This window comes from Molothrus aeneus, unplaced genomic scaffold, assembly GCF_037042795.1.
Source record: "Molothrus aeneus isolate 106 unplaced genomic scaffold, BPBGC_Maene_1.0 scaffold_35, whole genome shotgun sequence".
NCBI classification, from domain to species: Eukaryota; Metazoa; Chordata; class Aves; order Passeriformes; family Icteridae; genus Molothrus; species Molothrus aeneus.
The window spans coordinates 1630614-1650875 of record NW_027099016.1 but is presented as its reverse complement, the minus strand read 5'-3'; the positions used below and the strand labels follow the sequence as shown (position 1 = coordinate 1650875).

Sequence of the window (20262 nt, the reverse complement as noted above, 5' to 3'; positions counted from 1 at the left end):
CTCGGTCTCCACGGGAAGATCCCCCTCTGCCGATTCCGGCAGCAGACCCTGCCCACACTCCCACCGAGCCTCGGCGGGATATCCTCCCCTGACCCCGGCCTGCTCTGAGTTACATCCCCTTGGTAACCACAGCTCCAGCTGTTCAGGAAAACTCTCTCTCTACAGGAAGCACCTTATCTAAACACTAGGAGCTCAGTTAAAAGGCAGCCCTCTCCAAATTCCTTCTCAAAACACAGGAGAAAGGCTATAGAAGGTAAAAAAGTGACAGAGTTAGATGAAGGGATTGCTCTATTTCCGTTAAGAGAGGTTCCCATGGCAGGGATGCGCTGCCCTGCCCCGCGGGAGCCACCAGCGCCCCTGCCGGCCGTGCCCGGAACTGCACCCAAGGGGAAAGCGCCGCAGCTGAAAGGCCGGGACTGGCTCCGGGCTCTGTTTGTTGTCACTGCCGGAGCTGGTGTCGTTTGTTTGCTTTATTTACACACTGGAAAAGAACTGGTATTCCTATTCCCATATCTTTGCCTGAGAGACTCTATTTCACTAGCCTAAAACTTAAGAGGGAGGGGGTTTGCATTCTCCATTCCAAGAGAGGCTTTTTCTGCCTTCCCAAGCAGACACCTGTCTTGTAAAGCAAGACAAAAACCCACAGGCACTGAGGGGGGCTGCAGGAGGGGCAGAAGAAGGCCCTGCAGCACTTGGGCACAAAGGCCCAGCAGGTGAATGCAAGAAGGGAGCAGTAAAAGGCCAAGCTGAAGGCAAAGGCCAGGGCAGAGCCCCTACAGCCCCTGAGGGATCAGCCCCAGGGCCCAAGGGGGCCCCAGCACCCAGGGCACGGGCTCGGCCACAAGCACCCGGCAGAGGCATTGCCCTCCTCGGCAGGGGACAGCCCACCCAAACAGCCCCTGGCAAGGAATCAGGGCTCCAGCTGCAGGGCACAAGGACACTGCAAGCAGAGACAGCAGCACCCGCAGGACCAGCAAGTCCACCCCTTGATGGACATGGATTGGCAGGGCTGTCACAGCTCCCATCACACCAGGGACCCTCCACACTGGAGCACTTGAGAACATTCAGCTCGGTCTGCATTGAGAGGAGGCCTCTCCTGATGGACACAGGGGCCTCTCAATCCACTCTGAATCTTAGACCTAAGGGGGAAAAATGCCAAAAATGTCTTTGATTATTCATGGCATAAGTGGGAAAGATGTATGGTTTTATTCAACCACTATTAGTAGATCTGGGAGATGGATTGGAAATGCATGAAGTTTTATTTGCTCCTAATTGTTATAATGATTTACTGGGAAGGGATTTGATCGCTAAACTCGGAACGCAAATTAATATTTTAAAAGGTGATACAGAGGCCAGTTCTGTTGTACCTCTGTGTCAAATGTCTGGCCAGGCCTATGCTGAAGTGAACCCTGAAGTGTGGGCAGCCCCAGGGAAATAGGGAAGATCAGATATGGAGCCTCTCCAAAGTACTCTGAAGCAACCAGGACAAGTGGTGTCTAAAAGCAACAGCCTGTTCCAGGGGAGGGAAGGAAGGGGAATCAGACAAAGCGCAGGTCACCGCCCCATGCTCAGCTCAACCCAAGGAGCTCTGGGTGCTTGTAAGAGCCTGGCACTGAAATGCCCTGGGCAGGAAGGCTTCAGTATCTTCTGCTGACACCATGGCACCTAACAAGGGGGCAAAAGCAATTCTGACTGCTTCAGCAAGCACTGGATCAGAGATCAAGGTATATTCTCCCACAGGAAGCTGGGCTGGCACAGAGCCTGCCCTGGCACTTTGCTGTTGCCAACACCCAGCCAGGACATCGGCTCCTGCCTAAGGAGTGCAAAGCAGCACCACTGGTGGCCAAGGGGCCCATGCCAAGTGTCCCTGAGGCCAGAAACAGCCGCCAGCACAGCTGAACACGGGGGGACCCCTCAGCCTGGCCTCAGGGGCTCTGAAGCCCCGGAGATTTGCACTTCCCGCCTGCAGCAGAACCATGGGAGCCGCCCCTGAGCCTGCCCTGAAGGCAACGCAGCAGCAGCCAGGGCTCCACAGCGGGCCAAGCCCCTAGGCCTGCCCACAGATCCTCTGCTCAAACCCTCGGGAATCCTGGCCACCCTCCTCTGGCACCTCCAGCCACTGGGGCCAAGCCTTGCTGCCACTGCTGCAGCTTCAGCGCTGGCTGGGCCTGCACTGCCACAGCTGCTGGGGAGCACCACGGCACAATTCCACTCTGGGGCTCACTCACACCCACACTCTGGGCTGACTGCGACTGCATTGCTGCAAAATGTACCCATTTTGGTTCTTTTAAATCTTCTTTCTCTGCTCAGAATGGTTTCTCTACTCAAGGGTCTGCCTTTGGGAAAGAAATTTTAAAGGTTTTATTTAAGGGCTGTTACACCACTCAACAGAGATGAGTTCAACATCTCCACAGACTGGGAATAGCCCAAAAGACACCCACAGAGATAACGACCAGCAACAAAACATCAACGCCCTGCAGCAAACAGCAACCAACAGCTACCCCAGACACTGCCCCCCGCACAGCTGGAGACACCTGGTCTGGAAAAGGCTGAGAAGGAAATCCAGGAGTGTGGACCGAATTCACATCAGAGGGGAAGAAATCCGGGTCCAACAGGAAACCAAATACTAAAAACTTACACAACTTGGAAGCAATGAACATTAAATCAGTGGATTTAGATTGGTTCAGACTACATAAAGTTTAGGAAAAATAGAGTAAAACTCACGTGTCATGGAATGATTTTCTCTGCACAGCCAGGCTATTTGTGAATGAAATTATTTCTGTTGCACATCCTGGCCAGAAACAAGTAATGCCTTGACTCTCTAAAGGATTCTTGGAGAGTTTTTGTTTTCCCTGCAGTTTCAGTGACAAAATTACAACATGGGAAAATTTTTTCGTAATTTTTTATATTGTCAGGTAGGTTTGGGACAGAAGTGTGAGAATCAATTTTTGCTCTGGGTTTTTCCATGTCCGCCTTTATGTTGCATTTTGCAAAATTGAACAGCTTTAACTGTAACACTTTTAACTCGTAAATAGTTGATACTTTTTTTAAAAAAAAGCAGATTCTGGGGGGGCCACATGTGACTCACCAGATGGCTGCCCTGGAAGAGAAGCTTCATTCCAGGCAGCCTGCAGAGGAGCTTTAGAAATGCAAATGACCACTGCTGGGCAAAGCCTGGACAATGTACCTGGGTCTCTTGCCTGGGGCAGGAGTTGGGCTGATTCCCTCTGCCCCTCACCCCAAGCTCTGCCTGCTTGCGCTGATGGAATTTGCACAGCTCAAGGCAGAGCCCAGGGTGAGGATATCTGACCCTGCAACAGAAACGGGCGAAGCTGCAAAGGGAAACAGCAAATGAAGAATGTTGGGAAAACTTCACTATAAATAAATGGGGGGAATCATCTCTCTGCCCACTCCAACATGTGCTGTCACTGGCTGTGTTATATAGGGTGTATTAGAGCACTGAAATGTTCTTGCTACCACAAGTTCAGGGAAATCAGTTGGGAATCCAAGTATTTGATGATTAAATTAGAGAAAAGCATCAATTGATGCAGCCCTGGCTGGACAGAGCAGCTAAAAATGGAGAAAAGATGAACGGCCACCAGAACAAATCCTACAACACCATGCACCAGCCCCTGGGAACCCAAACCAATTCATGTCAGGAGCCACAGAACCCATTTCTCATTTCAATGGCATCATTAGATTACAAGCTGCCCTGGGAATAACCAACCAGACAGCTCCAGCTCCTGACCTTCCTGCTGAGCAATCCCTTAAATGAGGAACACAACACTTAACCATGGGATGGGATCAGATCATCTGTTAGCAGAAAAAGGAGGAGTTTGTAGAAAATAAAATTACTCAAACTGGTCTTGGCAAATAGATGACAAAGGAAAAGTGCTGAAAAAGATAACAAAATAAACAAGAAAGCAGCTCATGTTCTGGCCCAAAAGTGCAAAGAATGGGAATGGGACATTTTTGTGGCTCCCTGGCAGACCATGGGTTAACGATGGTGATGTGATGTGCAGGATCCTCTGATGTGCTACAGCAACTCTCATCTTTTTACCATGCTCCACACCTTGAGAGTGCAGCACATTCAGCAGCTGAGCGAGGGGATGCAGGTGGCAGCCAGGCCTCCTGATCCAGAAACGGCTACAGAAGGACAGGGAATGAGGGCACTGAGAATAATCCCAAAACCAAAGAAGACTCAGTAAGAAAAAACCGAGTCAATGAGTGAGTCTGCCGGAGATAGGGCCAGGGACTTGTAGATAAGGAAGTAACAGGAGAAACCATCAGTTTCAGAAAATGTTAGAAATTGACACGGAAAGCTCCTCAAAGTCCCGCTAAATTCCTGAACTTCCAGAAGAACAAAGACTTAACAGAGCCGTGAATATCGGCTGCTCTACAAAAGTGGGGGTGCACATTAACGAGGACATGCAGTTGGCGGATCGGGAGGTCTGAATCTTCCAAGTACCTCAGCCAGTGGGCAAAGGGAGAGGGAGAATCGGCCAGGAAAATGAAGATAAAAAGGAGGCTGCGAACTACAACAATGGCAGAGAGCGCATGGCAAATGCCCCACGGCCTCTCCCTCTGCTCAGCAATAAAGTCACTTGTACAGGACTCCTCTGTCTCCTCGGGGCACAGAAACCTCCGGCCACGTCAATTTCCCCGCACAGCCCCGGGCACGGGGCAGCCGCCTCTGTCCCAGCCACAGGAACCGGGCCGAGCCAGCGCTGCACCGGCAGCGGCTCCTGCCGAGGCAGCGGCCGCAAGGAGACCGCGGGCAGCCGCTCCCGCAGCGCCCTCACGCCAGCGGCAACACGCGCCGCACACGGCACAACGAACCCGCCTGAGCCCCCTGCCGCCCCCGAGGCCCGCAGCGAGCCCCGAGCCCCCGCACAACCCAGCGCGCCTCCCACCCGCGCTGCGGCCGCCTCCCACCCGCGCTGCGGCCGCCTCCCACCTGCCCCCTGCCGCCGCTCCCGGGCCCGCACAGACGCTCCGCCAATGGCGCCGCTGCCGAGCCACGGCCGCCCTCAGGCCGCCACCGGGGCCCTGCTCCGCCCCGATCCCACCAATCAGCGCGCCAGAACCACGACTGACGGCACCGTCGCCCAATCGCAGCCAGGGGCGGGCTCTGCACACGGCACAGCCTCGCCCCGCGCTCTCAGAGTCCCCCGGGCTGCGTGAGGGCAGAGCTGGAGATGAGGAACAGCCCTGGAACGGGCCCGGGCCCGAGGGGATTGAGCTGAAAACACAAACAAACTTCTCCGCGCCTCCCGCCACGGCTTTCCCGGCACTGCGGCTTCTGTGGCTCCGGCTCCGCGGAAAGCCCTGGAGCCACACTTCTCCTACCCCTAAATAGGAGCATCAGTGCATCGCTTTGATTTCTCCCAAAAAGGGAAAACCGCCCCAAACCCCTGTGGATGAGTGGGCGAGGGGAGAGATTTCTGACAGAAAACTAAAAACTCAGAGGAGGAAAATGAGATGTAAGTGAAGAGCCTTAAATCCAGCCTTCCCCCACGGCTCCCTCCTTCCAGCTGCACCTCCTACCCCGGCAGTGCCGGAGACAGGGAATGGGGCCGTGCTCACTTCATGCCCCGGGGCTTCTCCCTCTGCTCAGGGACAGGAGTCGTTCCCCTGCTGCACCCTGGGCTCTCTCCCACCGGAGACTTCTCCAGGAACTTCTCCAAGCTGAGTCCATCCCACGGGGCACAGCCCCCCTCCAAGTGCTGCAGCGTGGGTCACTGTGCCCCGGGGTCAGTCCTGCCAGGACAGGCTGCTCCAGCGGGGCCCCTCTGGCCACGGGGGCACAGCCTCCTCTCAGGCATCCCCGTGCTCCAGCGTGGCTGCTCCGGGGGCTGCAGGGGGATCTCTGCATCCCCATGGATCTGCAGGGGGATCTCTGCAGCCCCATGGATCTGCAGGGGGATCTCTGCATCTGGCACCGCCGTTTTTGGAGGCACCAGGAATAGGCTGAACTCTGCCTGAAGCTCTTCTCACATTCCCCACACCCTTCCCAGCACAGGGAAGCTTTTACCTCCTCACAGCTCCCCAGGCTGGGTTTGCAGCCCCTCCTCGTGTGGGATCTCTGGGGCTTTTCCTCCCCATTGGATTCCTGCGCCGTGGAGCTGTTCCAAATGGCCTCTTCCACGAGGTTCTGTGGCAGGGATTTGTTCTCCCTGGTCTCTGTCCACAGCTCAGTGCGTGAGGGAGGAAGGACAAGGAGAGGAAGAGACAGGGAGAAGGGAAAAGGAAAAGGCAGGAAGAGAGGAAGGAACGAGAAGGAACAAGGGAGGAAGGAGATGGGAAAGGAATGTGGATGGATGAAGGACAGAATGAGGAGAGGAAGGAGGGCAGAGAAGGAGAAGATGGGATTTGCCTCCATGCCAGAGGGAAGGGGAAGGAGATCCCCCCAGTCCATCCCTGGCAGGATGGCGTTGGCAGTGAGGCTGTCTTGCAGCGATGCTGGGCTTGGAGATGGAGCAGCAGGGAGGGGAAAGGGGCAGTGATTCCTCCTGCCCTGCCTGGCTGTCCCAGTCTGGAGCGTCCTGGCGCTGCCGAGGCCCTTGGAGCGTCCGGCACTCAGGAGCCCGGAGCTCACGGCTGCTTTATAAAGCTGACAAAGTCGGCAGGATGGGTCTGGGTATGATCTCAGCAAACTGGGTTTATTGGTACAGGAACAGGGGACAGAGCTGAACAGGGTCCAGGCACAAAGACAGGGTGCCAGCTGAGGGCACAGGGGGTTTTTATATGGGGTAGTGAGGGTGGAGCTGAGGGTCAGGGCCCAATGGATATAGGGGAAAATGGGGCAAAGGAGGGGTTAAGGGTCAGGACAGCTAATAGGGAAACAGGGGCAGAGGAATGCAGTAAACTGGGCGAATGAAGGGACAGAGAGGGAGAACATTCTAGGGACTAAGCAAAGATGGGTAATAGGGGGTGAATTTGGGTAATTAGGCCAATGGGCCAATGGGGTAACATAACTTTCCAAAAGTCAGCATGTACCAGCAAAGATCTATAGGAGAAGCAAGCTTGTCACCATAACCTTGAAATCTATTCTTCTTATTAGGGACCAGTCCTCCACGGGTGGGAGATTGAGACTCCCATGGGCCTCCACACCAGTGCCTCCTTCTCCTCCATCCAGACAAAGTTTAGGATTGACAAATCCTGGCTTTGGGGGAAGAACAAGGGGGTGAGTACCTTGGGTTTTGTGAGAAATGAGCCTCACTCTTTAGAATTTTTGAAAGTTTAATAAGGAATAATAAGGGACAAATCAGTAACACTGCTGGGTGTTGGCAATGGCCAGAGGCACACCGGTTAACCACAGCAACTCTTCTTGTCTAGTTTCTCCATTGTATTGTTCAAATACATATTCATAATGATTATACATATTCAAACTTTTCCTGGAACTCGTTTACATGTTCCAGGAATTCTTTAGGTTGGTTTGACCCCCAACTCGCCTTTTTAGAGCACGTGCAGGAATCGTGGATTGCTGTTTTGAGGGTTGAGTGTCACTGCCTCACAAGGGCCCTGTTCTGTGGTTTCAGCAGGTGACAGTTATTGACAGTGGAAGGGTCAGTGGCAGGGGCCTCATCACATCCCTTCCTTAGATGTTATCTGACCATGCAGAGGCTTTTAGCTATTTCCACAAGTACTTTAAACCAACATTAGCTATTTCACAAATATCTCTGAGTTGTTATTGTCAGTTAGTTACAAAAATAAAAGCATTAGTTATTATTTCACAATTACAGCTACTTCTACAAAAGTTAACATTCTAATGCACAACACATGGCATCCACTTTAATATTTTGCAAAAGCCAAAACTATAATGTATGTTTTTCACACTGTCCTCAAACTGAAATGTCATCCATAAATGATGTTCTGAGGATATGAGCTACACAGGGGCCAGGGCATTGGCCACAAAAAGCTGACAAATTGTACTATAGCAAAAGCAGTTAAAAGTGATTACAAACTGTACTATATCAAACTCGTTGTGATTAAGAATATTTTGCAGAAGTCAATACATAATAGCAAAAGCCAACACTACCTAGTTATTTATAACAAACCCAGGGCAGGTTTTTCCCTTGCATGGAGCACCTGGGCCTTCCCCAGGCCCCTTCTGCCCTCCTGCAGAGCCGGTGGCATTTTCCAGCACACACAGTTTGTAACCAAGAGCCGGGTGCAGCCGAGAAGGCTCCAAGCGCCTCCTTCCAGGCTGACTCTGCAGGTGCCGAGGCTGCTCTGGGCTCTGCCAGGGCTCTGCTGGGGCTCAGCTCTGGGCCAGGCTGGGCCCGCTCTCCCCTCACATTGCTCCGGGCAGCTGAGTCACGGCGGGAGAGGGAAGGGACACGTCAGGGGAGTTGAGGTTTAAGAGCGTTTTTATTCATAAAACTGCCATAACAAACAGGCTTCTCTAACTACCATAACTAACTAGCAGTGCTAACTACCCTAACTAACTGCCAGTGCTAACTACCATGACTAACTAGCAATGCTAACTACCCTAACTAACTGCCAGTGCTAACTACCATGACTAACTAATTGTCCTAACTACTGTAAGAAGAAGCTGTCCTCAAGTGCTTCATCTGCTCTGCTGCTCCCTCAGTTGCTTTGCTGCAGTGATCAGAGGGGTCAGGCTGGAGAGAGGCTTGGCTGATGATAAAAACGGGTGCTGTCCAAAGCATAAAAAGGAAAGAAATGAACTGTTACTTTCCAGAGTCAAGTTCCTGTTGCAACAGGACAAAGGGAAATGGTTTGAAACTCAGGAGAGGGAAGCAGGCTCAGATTAGATCTAAGGAAGAATTTTTTAACCAGGAGAGTGGGGAAACACTGACAGAAGGTGCCCAGAGATGTGGGAGGTGCCTCCTGCCTGGAAACATCCAAGCTCAGGTCAGGCAGGGCTCTGAGGCCCCTGAGCTGCTTGAAGATGTCCCTGCTCGCTGTGGGGCACCAGGTCCAGATGAGCTCGAAAGGAGCCTGCCAGGCCACAGCAGGCGAGGATTCTGCTCGCTCTGCGCGTGGAACGCAGCGAGACTGGAGACTATCGGAGGGGGCCCCACAAGAAAACCCCTCCCTGGCGCTGCTGCTTCCCCTGCAGCCCTTGGCTCTCACCTGCAGCAGCTCCTGGGCAGCCCAGCGCCGCTCCTCGTCCGGCTCCAGGCTGCACTCGAGGAAGTCCCGCAGCAGAGCCGACAGGCGCCGGGGCTCCTGCAGCTGCGGGGTCCCGTTCTGCCGGATCAGAGCGCGAGCCTGCAGGGAAAGCAAACTCAGCGCTCTGCCAGCTTCCTTCACACCCACACGGGCTCACATCCACCCCGGGGCCTCAGCCCCAGCGCCAGGGGCACTTTCCTCCCTGCCAGAGATGCTGCTCAGAGCTCATTTTGCTATGCCAAGCAAAAAACCCAAACCCTGCGGCTGCCACAGCCACTGCAACATCCAAATGATCTCGCCTTGAGAGCCAGTTTCATTGGCTGGCTTTGTTAGTAGGAACCTCCATCAGAAATAGCACATTTTGCTTTTCCAAATATGGACACCAGCTTTAAAAGCCATTTTCCAGATTCAGTGTGGTCTGCTTGTGTTATTTCAGAGGATTCTTCCATCAAGTGCATCTCTGCAGTGCCACTGACACTCAAGTAAATGCATTCCTGATGCCCCATCCCAGAAACTGCCAGGCAAGAAACAGGAGGTTTGTGATGCTGAAAGCTCAGGCTTGGTGACACAGAAAAAGTAGCTTGGACTAGGAAAGAAATATGTTAAACGATGGGGATGTTCAACAATCATCTTCATGTTTTCAACAAGTTTTCCAGTGAGAAGAATCAGGGGAGATCATCTTGCAAAACCTCTTTTAGAAACTCCTGCAGAAAACTTGTTGGGTTTGGGGCTGGGATTTGGGGATGGTGTGGGGTTTTCTTGCGAGGTAACATTAGAGCTGATGCACTTGCTTCACATTTTCAGGTCATCCTCACAGCCAGAAGAGCTGTAACAACGAAAAGCCCAAAGCAAATTGTTGCTGGAGACTGCAGAATATTCTTCTGTGTGGAGGCACAAGTCCTCTGGGAATTCCCTTCCCATGTGCAGAAACCTCCAGCTGCTGCTCCCAGTGCAGGGTCCCCCTGTGCTCGCAGCCTCTGCAGCCCCTGGAGAATTTGCCTCTTACCATGGCCGCCGTTTCCCTGAAGTAAGGAGGTTCTCCTTCCACCATCTCGATGGTCACAATGCCGAAGGACCAGATGTCCACCTTGGGGCCATAAGGAGATCTGGTCACAACTTCTGGGGCCATCCAGTGAGCAGTGCCCACCATGGAGCTGCGCTGGTCCTGCTCAGGGCTGAGCTGAGCGCAGAGGCCAAAATCAGCTGAGGACAGAAACAAACCCTGTCAAAGACAGCTGGAATGAGGAAACCAAGCACAAAGATTCCCCACGCTCAGTCTGAGAATGCAGTAGTGAAGTCAGCTGGAAAAGCCCTCAGGGCTGTAGCCAAGGAAGGATGGAACTGGGCCCTTCAAGAAACCCTCAGCTTTCCTGCAGTGGCTTTTACTGATTCCCTTGGAGCTTTAGATTCCCACTGCTGCCCCTCTGGAAGGGCCATGGCCAGAGCAAAGGCACTGCTGGCCCCCTGCTCCTCTCCTGAGCTCTCTGCTGGGGCAGCCGCTCTCAGCTGGCAGCAGGGGCCGGGCAGTGCCCCCAGCAGCCCTTGTGGGGCTCTGGCCCTCCCTGGGAAGCAGCCCCAGCCCCGCAGCCCGGGAGCGCCGTGCCTGGCCAGGAACACCCACCCAGCCTGACAGAGCCGTCCATGCCCAGGAGGATGTTGGAGCTCTTCAGATCCCTGTGGATCACCTGGTTGGAATGGAGAAAATCCAGGCCCTGCAGACACTGAGAGAGAACAAGAAACACGAGGGCAAAAATCAAGGGCCGGAATATATCACACCAGAAAGGACAGCTCAGAATTCTGCCAGCAGCAGCTTTGCTGTGACAGGCCAGGAGTGCAGTGCACACAAGCTCCAGACAAACAGCTCAAGGCAAAGCTGAGAACAGCAAATCAAATCCAAACCAGACAGAGAGTACCACAACAGCAGGAGAGAGAACAAGAACAGAGTAGAAGTGCAGTGATACTGGCAGGCCGTTCACTGCAGAGGCTCTTTCTTCTCCAGCTCATAAAAACAACTCAGAAACAAAGCCCTGAGCATGGAGCCACTCCTGTTCTCACGCCCTGTTTGGAAGGACCATCGTGTCCCAGCCATGGCAGTGACAAGCAGGATCCCTCACCTCCCGACTGACAGCTGCCATCTCTCCTTCAGCCATGCGCGTCTGTCTGACAACGTCCCGCAAAGTTCCTCCATCCATGTATTCCATCACCAGCCAGAGATCTCCATCCACAAGGAAGCTGGAAGAGGAAAACAATGGCATGGAGATGAAAGTGCAGAGCTCAATTCCCCCATGGAAAAGCCTGGAGGGGAGTTTTGTTTCCAGGTCACTTGTCAGTGAGGACAGAATCAGATGGAGAGACATTCCTGCCAGGCTGCCCAGCCCTTGGAATCTGCACAGTCTAAAGGGGAAGGAGACACCTGTGAGAAAGGAGAGGCCTTAGATGGCAAGCAGGTGAAAAATGCAGTTTAGCAACAGCCCAGATCAATATGGAATCACAACCCTTGGCCCCAGCTGGTTCAGCTTCTGAACTCATCAGTTCCACCATTCCCTCCAGAACAAGGCAACACAACTGCCAGGGTTATCCAGGGCAGGAGGCCGTGCAGCACTTGGGACAAAAGCAGTCAGAAAACCTTTCAGAAAGTCCCTTCAGAAACAGGCAAGGCCAGTGAAAAATGGGAAATGAGGCATTTCTGGAAACAAGAACTTGGTCTTCCTGGCATCTGTAGCAATGGAAAAGGGCTGGGAAGAAGAAGCCAAGGGAAATAATTTCTGCTGTGGTTTATCAGCACTTGCTGAGAGACACAGCAAACGGGGTCAACTTGAAGGAAAAACCAAAGCAAAGCAACAAAAGCACGTGGAGGGAGTGAACTGCCAGACTGTTGGTTTGGGAAGATGTGGCTGGGTCAGGCATTTTCAAAACAGGCTACAGACTCCAGATGCCAGGAAAGGTTAACGCAGGGCCCGGGCTCGGGATCAGAGCTGAATCACTCACCTGTCCAAAGAGTTGACAATGTTGGGGTTCTTCTTGTCCTTTAGGAGCAGGATCTCATTCACAGCTCGTTCCCTGTTCTGCCCTCTGAGACTCATTTTCTTGATGGCCACCTGAAGGGACATTGCAGCCTTTAACTGGAGGAGTCTGTGGCAGGAGGCCACAGCAAACACAGAGCGAGTCTTTTTGGAGCAATGGAGCCAGGCTGTGCCAAACTGCCTTGGGATGGACACCAGAGCTCAGCAAGGGCCATTCCCACAGCCCATTGCTCTGCCAGCTGGGGGCTGCTTACAGGACACATGGCCAGGGACATTTGGCCTTGCAAGCTCTGCAGAAATGGCCTCAACACTCCTACTATTATTATTCAAACCCATTTTGCAAGCAGGAAGTAATTCTGGTTCTGTGAAAACAGAGCAAAACAGCCAGGAACCCCTTAGCAATTCTATGGGATTTGGTCATGATTTCAGATCCAGCTGCTCTGTTTGGGATTGCACAACAAAGCAGACATGCACACCCATTGCTCAGGTGATCCCTGTCACAGGCTGTCACTGACACCAGACCCAAACACAACTGCAGGATTAGGAGAGAGCTTTGCTCTGGACATCCATCTTCTCATTTCTCTCCCTCTCTCTGTGAACAGCTGAAGTAGGACTAAAACCCCAAACTGAGCCCAAGCAGGATCTCTCCCTAATTAGGCCTTGAGGTAGCCTTTGAAAATGAAAGGCAGGATGGACATAATAGTGTTATAGTTTAGCTAAGAATAGCTAAATAATGTTCCTATCTGAGGCTGGGATGAAGATAAATTGGGCCTCAGTCTCCAGCAGCTGATGCATTCACACTTTTAGATATGAAGGCCAAGCCAGCGTGTCCTGCTCTGACAGACACCGCTGCCCTCCTTGCATTCCTTTGGCGCTTCAGAAGGACCAAGTCTGTCCCAGCTGTGCTCTGCAGGCTGACACTGCTCTGCCTTCAGAGGAGCAGCCTGGGCAGGAAAGCTCTGCTGGCCCCCAAAGCTGCAGCCACAGCTCCCAGCAGAGGGGAAAGCCCTGGAGAGCTGCCAGGCGTGCTGGGCGTGTTGGCACTGACCTCTCCTCCAGTGGCCCTGTCGAGTCCTTTATAAACGGCTCCGAAAGCCCTGGAGACAAAACAGCAGAGAAGAAAGAAGCAGTGCTTTAGGCCCTGGCAGGGAAAGCCAGCCCAGACAGGAGATCTCTGCCGCCTGCAGCGTTCACAAACACCTGGGTGCATCGACCCTTCCAACAACAGCACAGCAGCCACCAGCCCTCTGCCATGCAAGGTGTGCAGGAGAAAACTGAGACCCAACACAAAGGAATTGGGCTGGAGAAAATCCCAATGTCCACCCTGAATTGCTTTAGTTCAAAACCTGAGGTGAGAAATGGGTGTCTAAAGACCTGGAAAAGAATGCATTTCATCCTTTTCCATTTCCTGCCTAAGACCTGCAGGTTCCACAAGGGCCCTGCCATCAGGCAGGTGATGCTTTTTCCCCCCAAGTGCATCAGCTCTGTGTCTGTTACTGAATGGATGGGGTCTGCTACCTGTGCTAGAATAGAGCACTTATTAGTTCATCTCTGGTTTCTGTTTCTAAACTATTAAATTGATAATCCTGACCAGTGGATATTTTTTGAAGGAAAATATTTGAAAGAAATCTTCTTGAGAACTGTTTTCTGACAGTCACCACATGGTGAGTTGCTCTTTTAGGCAATCCAGTTCCAGGGACAGAAGATCTTCCAGGTCCTGCTCCTTGCTGCAGGCAGGACACTGCCAGCCTCAGGGGCCTTTGACGGCGCCTTCTGACCACAGTTATCAATTCTGATCAGGACTGAGAGACAGCAGGATGGTAGCCCAGTGTCCGAAGGTGTTTGGAGCTCTCCTGACTTCTCACTTGATCCTGCACCAGCACAACACCCGGCCCTGCTTGTGCAGCAGCAGCTGCCGTGCACTTACCCTTGGCCAATCTGCTCCACTTCCAGGTATTTCTCGGCAGGCTCCTCCTCGCTCACGGTGTTCCCTGAAAGAAACCACGTGGAAGACGCTCCCTCCCAGAGTGAGACCCTGCCTTGCAGCAGAGCCACAACCAGCCCCACTCCCTGGGGCCGTGAGCCCCTTGGTGTCAGCTGGGGAAGGACAATCAATGGCTCGGTGACATTCAGCTGCAGAGCAACACTGGGTGCAGCTGATGCCCAGACACACACACAGCACCTGCTCGGGCACCCAGGAACAGAGCAGACGTACTCAGCTGCATCAGGCACCACTCCCCTCTCCCCTCTGGCTGCCCGGCTGTGCTGCTGTCAGAATGTTCAGCCCAGGATCCCACAGCAGAGGGAGGTTCATTGTCCTCTTCCCAAGCAGAGGGAGCTTCTCCATCCTCTCCCCAAAATGCTGCAGCTTCTCCATCCTCTTCCCAAAATGCTGCAGCTTCTCCATCCTCATCCCAAAACGCTGCAGGTTCGCCATCATCTTTCCAAGCCAGGGGATGTTTGCTGTCCACTTCCCATGCTGGGGGATGTTCACTCTCCTCTTCCCAAGCCACAGGATGTCCTCCATCCTCATCCCACACTGGGAGATGTCCATTGTCCTCATCCCACTCCGTGGGAGCTTGGCCACTCTGGTCCCACACCAGGGGACATCCACCGTCCTCGTCCCAGGCCGGGAGATGTCCCCTGTCCTTGTCCCACCCCGCGGGAGCCTCGCCGTTGCATTCCCACCCCGCGGGATGTTCACCCTCGTCTCCCAGGGCAGCGGGAAGTTCACTGTCATCTCCCAGCACTGAGGGAAGTTCACCATCGTCCCCCAGAGCAGCGGGAAGCTCACTGCTGTCTTCCTCCTTGTTGACCTCCTCTTTGGAAGCAGAGGGAGCCCCAGGAGGTGCTGGTGCTGCTTCTGTGCCCTGTGGACAGACGGCAGCGTGAGGGACGGGAAGTTCTATCTCAGTTATCACCTTATTTATCCTCAGCTGCACATCCAGCTGCACTAAGCAGAAATGGGGTTTGGAGCTGTTCCAACTAACAATGGGCTAAAGTCGACATTGCCACTTATTGTTGGGAATTCCATATTCCACCATGGCTAAAGCCAGCAAGCAATCCTCTGCCTGCAAAACCAGACCTGCAGCTCTTCAAAAGCTCTTCAGCAGAAAACGAGAAAACTGATGGGAATTCCTTTGCTGCTGCTGCTGCTGCCGCAAAGACACTGACAGGAACTTTCCTTCAGCCTCCCAGGCTGGCCCTTGACTGCCACATGCAGAGCTCACAACTTGCTGCACAATTCCAAACACCAAAGGTTCCTTTCCCACTCACCGAAGGAGGAGCTGCTCGGAATCCAGACAGGAGGTGCCCTGCAATGGGAGAGGGAACATGAACCAGATGCTCTTAGGAGAAAAACTGCCAGTGCTGGGAAATGCCACGGAGCAAGGCAACCCCAAGAGAGCATTTTGCTTTCACTGCATCCCTCCAGGAGCCACAGTCCCTTCCCACAGCAAGCAAGAGAACAAGCACAAAACACTGGGCTGGGTCAGTTCTTGGCTGGAGCAGCAAAGGGAGGCAGTTCCAGGCTCTGCTGGCACAGACTCCCTGCTTGAGGGAACAGAACCCCCCAGGGCTCATTGCAGATGCTGTGCACGCCCCACTGGCTGCAGACACCCCCTTTTTCAGCTGCAGCTATGGGCAGGAGCTCTCCCAAAGCAATGGTGTCTTCATGGCCATTTGGTTCCAAAGTCAACTCAGCTCCAGAGGAAGAACAGAAAGCACACAGCAAGCCCAAAGCCACAGATGCTGCACTGAGGGAAAACCTCGACTTACGTGCCAAGTGGGTTAAAAAATACCCCGAATAAGCCACAGAGTACAGAGTGCAAACTGCAGCAGCCACGTGCTGGATCATTTTGGCTGCGCTGCACACGCCTGCAGCCTGTAGCCCTGCAAGCACAGAAGGACAGGGCTGGGCTGGCTGCTGAGAATGCCTCGGGCAGGAGGATCCTCTGGCAGCGAGCCCAGAGCCACTCTGGGCACTGAGGCCTCCGTGTCCCACAGCAACGGGAACACCACGGGGACGTGGCGCTGTTCCTGTGACATCCCAGCAGCAGCTCACGCAGAAACCGCCTGGAAGGTTCTCCTGTGTCACAAAGGAGCACAAAGAACCCTCCCAGGGCACAGCCCATGGCCCAAAGGATGCAAGAGGAACTCGGAAAATGCAGCAAACAAGGACACCCCATAGCCCAGCCTGAACACTGAGGAGAACAAGGACAGGACCAAAGCAAAGGAAACGTGACCTTTAGTCACTGATAGTTCTGACTAAAAGCAGCAAGCCTTGTTCCATCTGGGATCTTTGTTCTAGTTCTAAAAACAAGCAAGGTTCTCCACTCTAAATACACAGAAGGCAGGAACTGGGGACGAGGTGGGATTAGGAAGGAGGAGGAGGAGGAGGGAGAGAGGAAAAGGGGGAGCAGGAAGAGGAGGAGCAGGAGCAGGAACAGCAGGAACAGGAGGTTCCAGTGCCCCCTGTGGCCGCAGCCACGGGACCATCGCCCCCACCTCGTCCTGCAGCTCAGTGGGGAGGGGGAGCTCGTCCCAAATCTATCCAGGAGTCCCTGAGAGGGTTTTTTATTGGGGGGTATTTGGAACTTGTAGATTGTGGAATTGACCCCAAATATCATCTGGTGTCTCTGGGAGGTTTTGTTTTCTCTGTGTGTGTAGGTTTGGATCTTGCAGGAGCCCAAAGCTGAGCCCCTTGGGGGGATCTTTGGGGGCCCACGTGGCCATTGCCCAGTATGGGCAGGGGAGGACATTGGTCCTGGGGACCCCTGGGAGAGCAGAGGAGGGGAACCCCTGGGACTCCCAGAGTGGGGAGAGCAGAGAGGGGCAATCCCAGAGCTGGGGGACCCCGGCAGAATGGAAAGGGGGGGAGCCTGGAGAGGAGGGACCCCTGGGATCCCTGGGATCTCAAAGTAGAGCATCAGGGGAGAAGGGCCCCCATGGACCCCCAAAAGGCCCTGGATCATCCCTGAGCAGGATGCCAGAGAATGGAGAATCCCTGGAACCATTGGACCCCCATGATCCTAAGGAAAGGAAACCTCTGGAACCCCAAAAGTGGAGAGATCAGCAATAGGGAACTTCTGGGAGAGTTTTTTGGGACTGAATCTTGACATTGTGGGGATTTTCATGGACACAAGACTCCTGCTGACTTCTAGAGATGGACCTGGCCAGGAGGAGCCTCTACTCCAAGGCGCTCCCACCTTGGTTTCCCCCAAACCAGGATCTGTCATTCCCAAGCTGTGGCCAGATGGAGGAGGAGGAAAAGCCCCAGAGATTCCGCCCGAGGAGGGGCTGCAAACCCAGCCCAGGGAGCTGCAGGGAGGAAAGAGCCCCCCTGAGCCAGGAAGGCGGCCGGAGATCCAGCCGGAGCTCAGAGCTGGTGGAGAAGCCTCGTGGCAGGGAGAAGCCCCACAAATGCTTGGAATGTGGGAAGGGTTTCAGCTACAGGTCCACCCTGATGGAACACCTGAACATCCACACTGGGGAGAGGCCCTGGGAGTGTGGGGAATGTGGGAAGAGCTTCAGTGGGACCTCCGACCTCAGCAAGCACCACAAGATCCACACTGGGGAATGGCCCTGTATGAGTGCTTGGAATGTCAGAGGAGCTTCAGGTGGGATTCAGAGATGATCACTCACCAGCACTTCCACACCCTGCGAGTGTCCCGAGTGTGGGAAGAGCTTTGTGCGCTGCTCCAGCTCCATCCCCCATGGGAGGATCCGCGCTGGATGATCCCCAGTGACCCCCGTTGGGCAGAGCCCTGGTGACCCCTGTTCTGGGTGATCCCCGTTTGGTGGGGGGAAGGTGCAGGAGAGATTTCTTTCCCTTCTCCTTGTGCTGCTGTGATTTGGTTGGTAATAAATTCCCTCCGTGTGCCCAGGCCAGATCTGTTGTGCCCGTGCGGGATTTGCTGAGGGATCTCTCCCGGTCCTTCTCCCCAGCCAGGATCCCTCGGTTCCATTTTCTGTCCCTGTGCGGCTGCAGGGGCAGGGACAGAGCGGCTCTGGGGGTGCCTGGCATCGGGCCAGCGTCACCGCTCGCCACGGGCACCGCTGAGATCCCGCGCACCTGGGCACGCATTGCTGGGCTCACCTGAGCTCCCACCTGCCCAGCGCCCCAAGGTTCCCCCTCCCCAAAAAACCCCCAGCCCGGGGCTGCAGCAGCCCGGAAAGGCCTCAGCCAATGGCAGCGCAGGCAGGAGGCGGCTCAGCCAATGAGATCTCGGGGCGTTTTATTGCGTCATCGGTTGCCGGGCAGAGCCCGTGGCCGATCGCTGCCCAAAAGTGGCGGCAGCCAATGAGAGCGCGCGGCGCTGCCGAGCCCGCCCTGCTCCGGACTGGTGCTGCCAGCGCAGCGCGGCTGCTTTGGGGCTGCTGCTCCCTGCCCGGCCCCGGCCATGGGGCGAGGGGCGGCAGCTGGGGCCCTACTGGTGGCACTGGTGGTGCTGGGAGCCCCCCCGGCTGCGGGCGCGGAGCTCTCGGGTGAGCGGGGGGCGGGAGGCGCTGGGACAGGGGGGGAGAAGGGGAAAAAGGGGGCGAAGGGGGGAGCCCAGAATGGAGGGGGAGGAGGAGGGGACCCCCCAAAGGGAGAGCGGGAGGGGCTGAGGGGTGGGGGGAGGGGAGGGACGGGTGGGTGAAGGTGGGGAAGGGGGGAAAAGGGGAGGGGGAACCCCAAAACTGAGCCCGAGGGGTTGTGGATTGGGGGATTTGTGGGAAAATGGGGAAATGGGACCCCAAAAGTGATTTGGGAGGAATGTTTGGAAGGTTTTCATCCTGAGTTCTGTGTGTTTCTTTTTATATATTCTAAGTTTATAAAAATTTTTTTCCTTCTATTCCTAAGCTGGAGCCTGCTTTGCTCTATTCCTGGTCACATCTCACAGTAGACACCAGGGAGAAGGTATTTTCATGGGGGCACTGGGATTGTGCCAGCATCAAACCGTGACAAAAATCCATCCCCCTTCCCCCATCGAAAAAGAGTATAATTGGGGTCCAGATGAACTGTGCCTCTGAGATCTCCCCGACGTAACAGGCAGATCCTCAACTGGACTGGACCAAAGGAATTTGTCTCTACGTTTGGTAGCTCTATCCCCCTCTTTCTCTCTCTTTCTCCATCTTTTTCTCTCTCTTAATCCCTCTATTGCATTTTGCTGTGGTCATTCAATAAAGTTATATTTGTTTTGATTATTACTGCAAATCCCCAGTGCTGTGTCAGGTTTTTGCACCCTGAGATCAAACCCACGAACCATCATGACACCCGTTCGTAAGGACGGATCGTGACATCCGGGTGCTGCCTGTCTGGCTGTGGCCAGCAGCTTGTGTCCAAACACAAGCAGGTGCCTTCTGGGCAAGGGAATGGACTGGCACGAGCAGCCATTTTCCCTGGTGAACCTGGGAGGAACCTGGGCAAGTGCAGAAGATTGGGATGACCCTGGCATGAGAGAACCTGTGGTGTGTCTCTGATGATGCTGCCAGCACTGCGAAGGAAGAGCCAAGACAAGTGCTGGAAGCAGACACATCCTGCCGATTTCTGTTCTTCCATGGACACGGAACACACTTGCTCCCCCAGCTCCAGAAGACTTGATGCAGGAACAAAAGCATTCCTGCAGGAACAACCAAAGGCCAAGGGGCGTTTCGCCACTTTCCCTTCCACACCGCACGCTTGGGCAAATTGCACTGACCAAGCAGCCTTTTCCCCTCTTCCCCATTGGCCTGAAGACACTCTGCACCAAGAGAAAGCTCCTGGACAGCCGGCTATCCAACAACAGCAATTTAATGTTCCTCTAGGGGGTGAAGGGAAAGGAAGTGCTGGCAGAGGAGAGGTGTTCCCCGCAGGCTCAGGTGGCCCCAGCAGACGCAGCCTCCCGGAGCAGTTCTGCACAGCGCCGCAGCAGGACACTCAGCCACGGCCACACAGCAAAGGCCGCGAGTGCCAGAGGCGGCGCAGTTGGTCTCGCATCTTCTGGAGTCGGGAGCAGGGAACGCTCTGTAGAGCTAAAAGGATGTACAGAGCTTGAAGCGCCAGGCATGAGATGGCAGGGCTGGTGTCATCCGTCATGTCCTGAAGGGCTGCAGAGAGAGAAACAGAGGCACAGTC

At 54.3% G+C, this 20262-nt stretch overlaps 1 protein-coding gene and 1 pseudogene across 1 annotated transcript; one reads left to right on the top strand and one right to left on the bottom strand.

Annotated features, from left to right (window-relative positions):
• LOC136570612 (zinc finger protein 208-like) overlaps positions 1-20262 on the top strand; it is a 625335-nt pseudogene that overhangs the window by 113773 nt on the left and 491300 nt on the right.
• LOC136570631 (serine/threonine-protein kinase PAK 3-like) lies at positions 5739-17873 on the bottom strand. Its single transcript, XM_066571078.1, has 12 exons — positions 17808-17873; positions 17366-17462; positions 14347-15027; positions 14092-14155; positions 13213-13261; positions 12130-12239; positions 11256-11373; positions 10763-10862; positions 10148-10344; positions 9103-9240; positions 6021-6154; positions 5739-5970 (listed from the first exon to the last, which is right to left on the bottom strand). The coding sequence occupies exons 1-12, from the start codon at positions 17871-17873 to the stop codon at positions 5739-5741; spliced, it is 1986 nt and encodes a 661-aa protein (XP_066427175.1).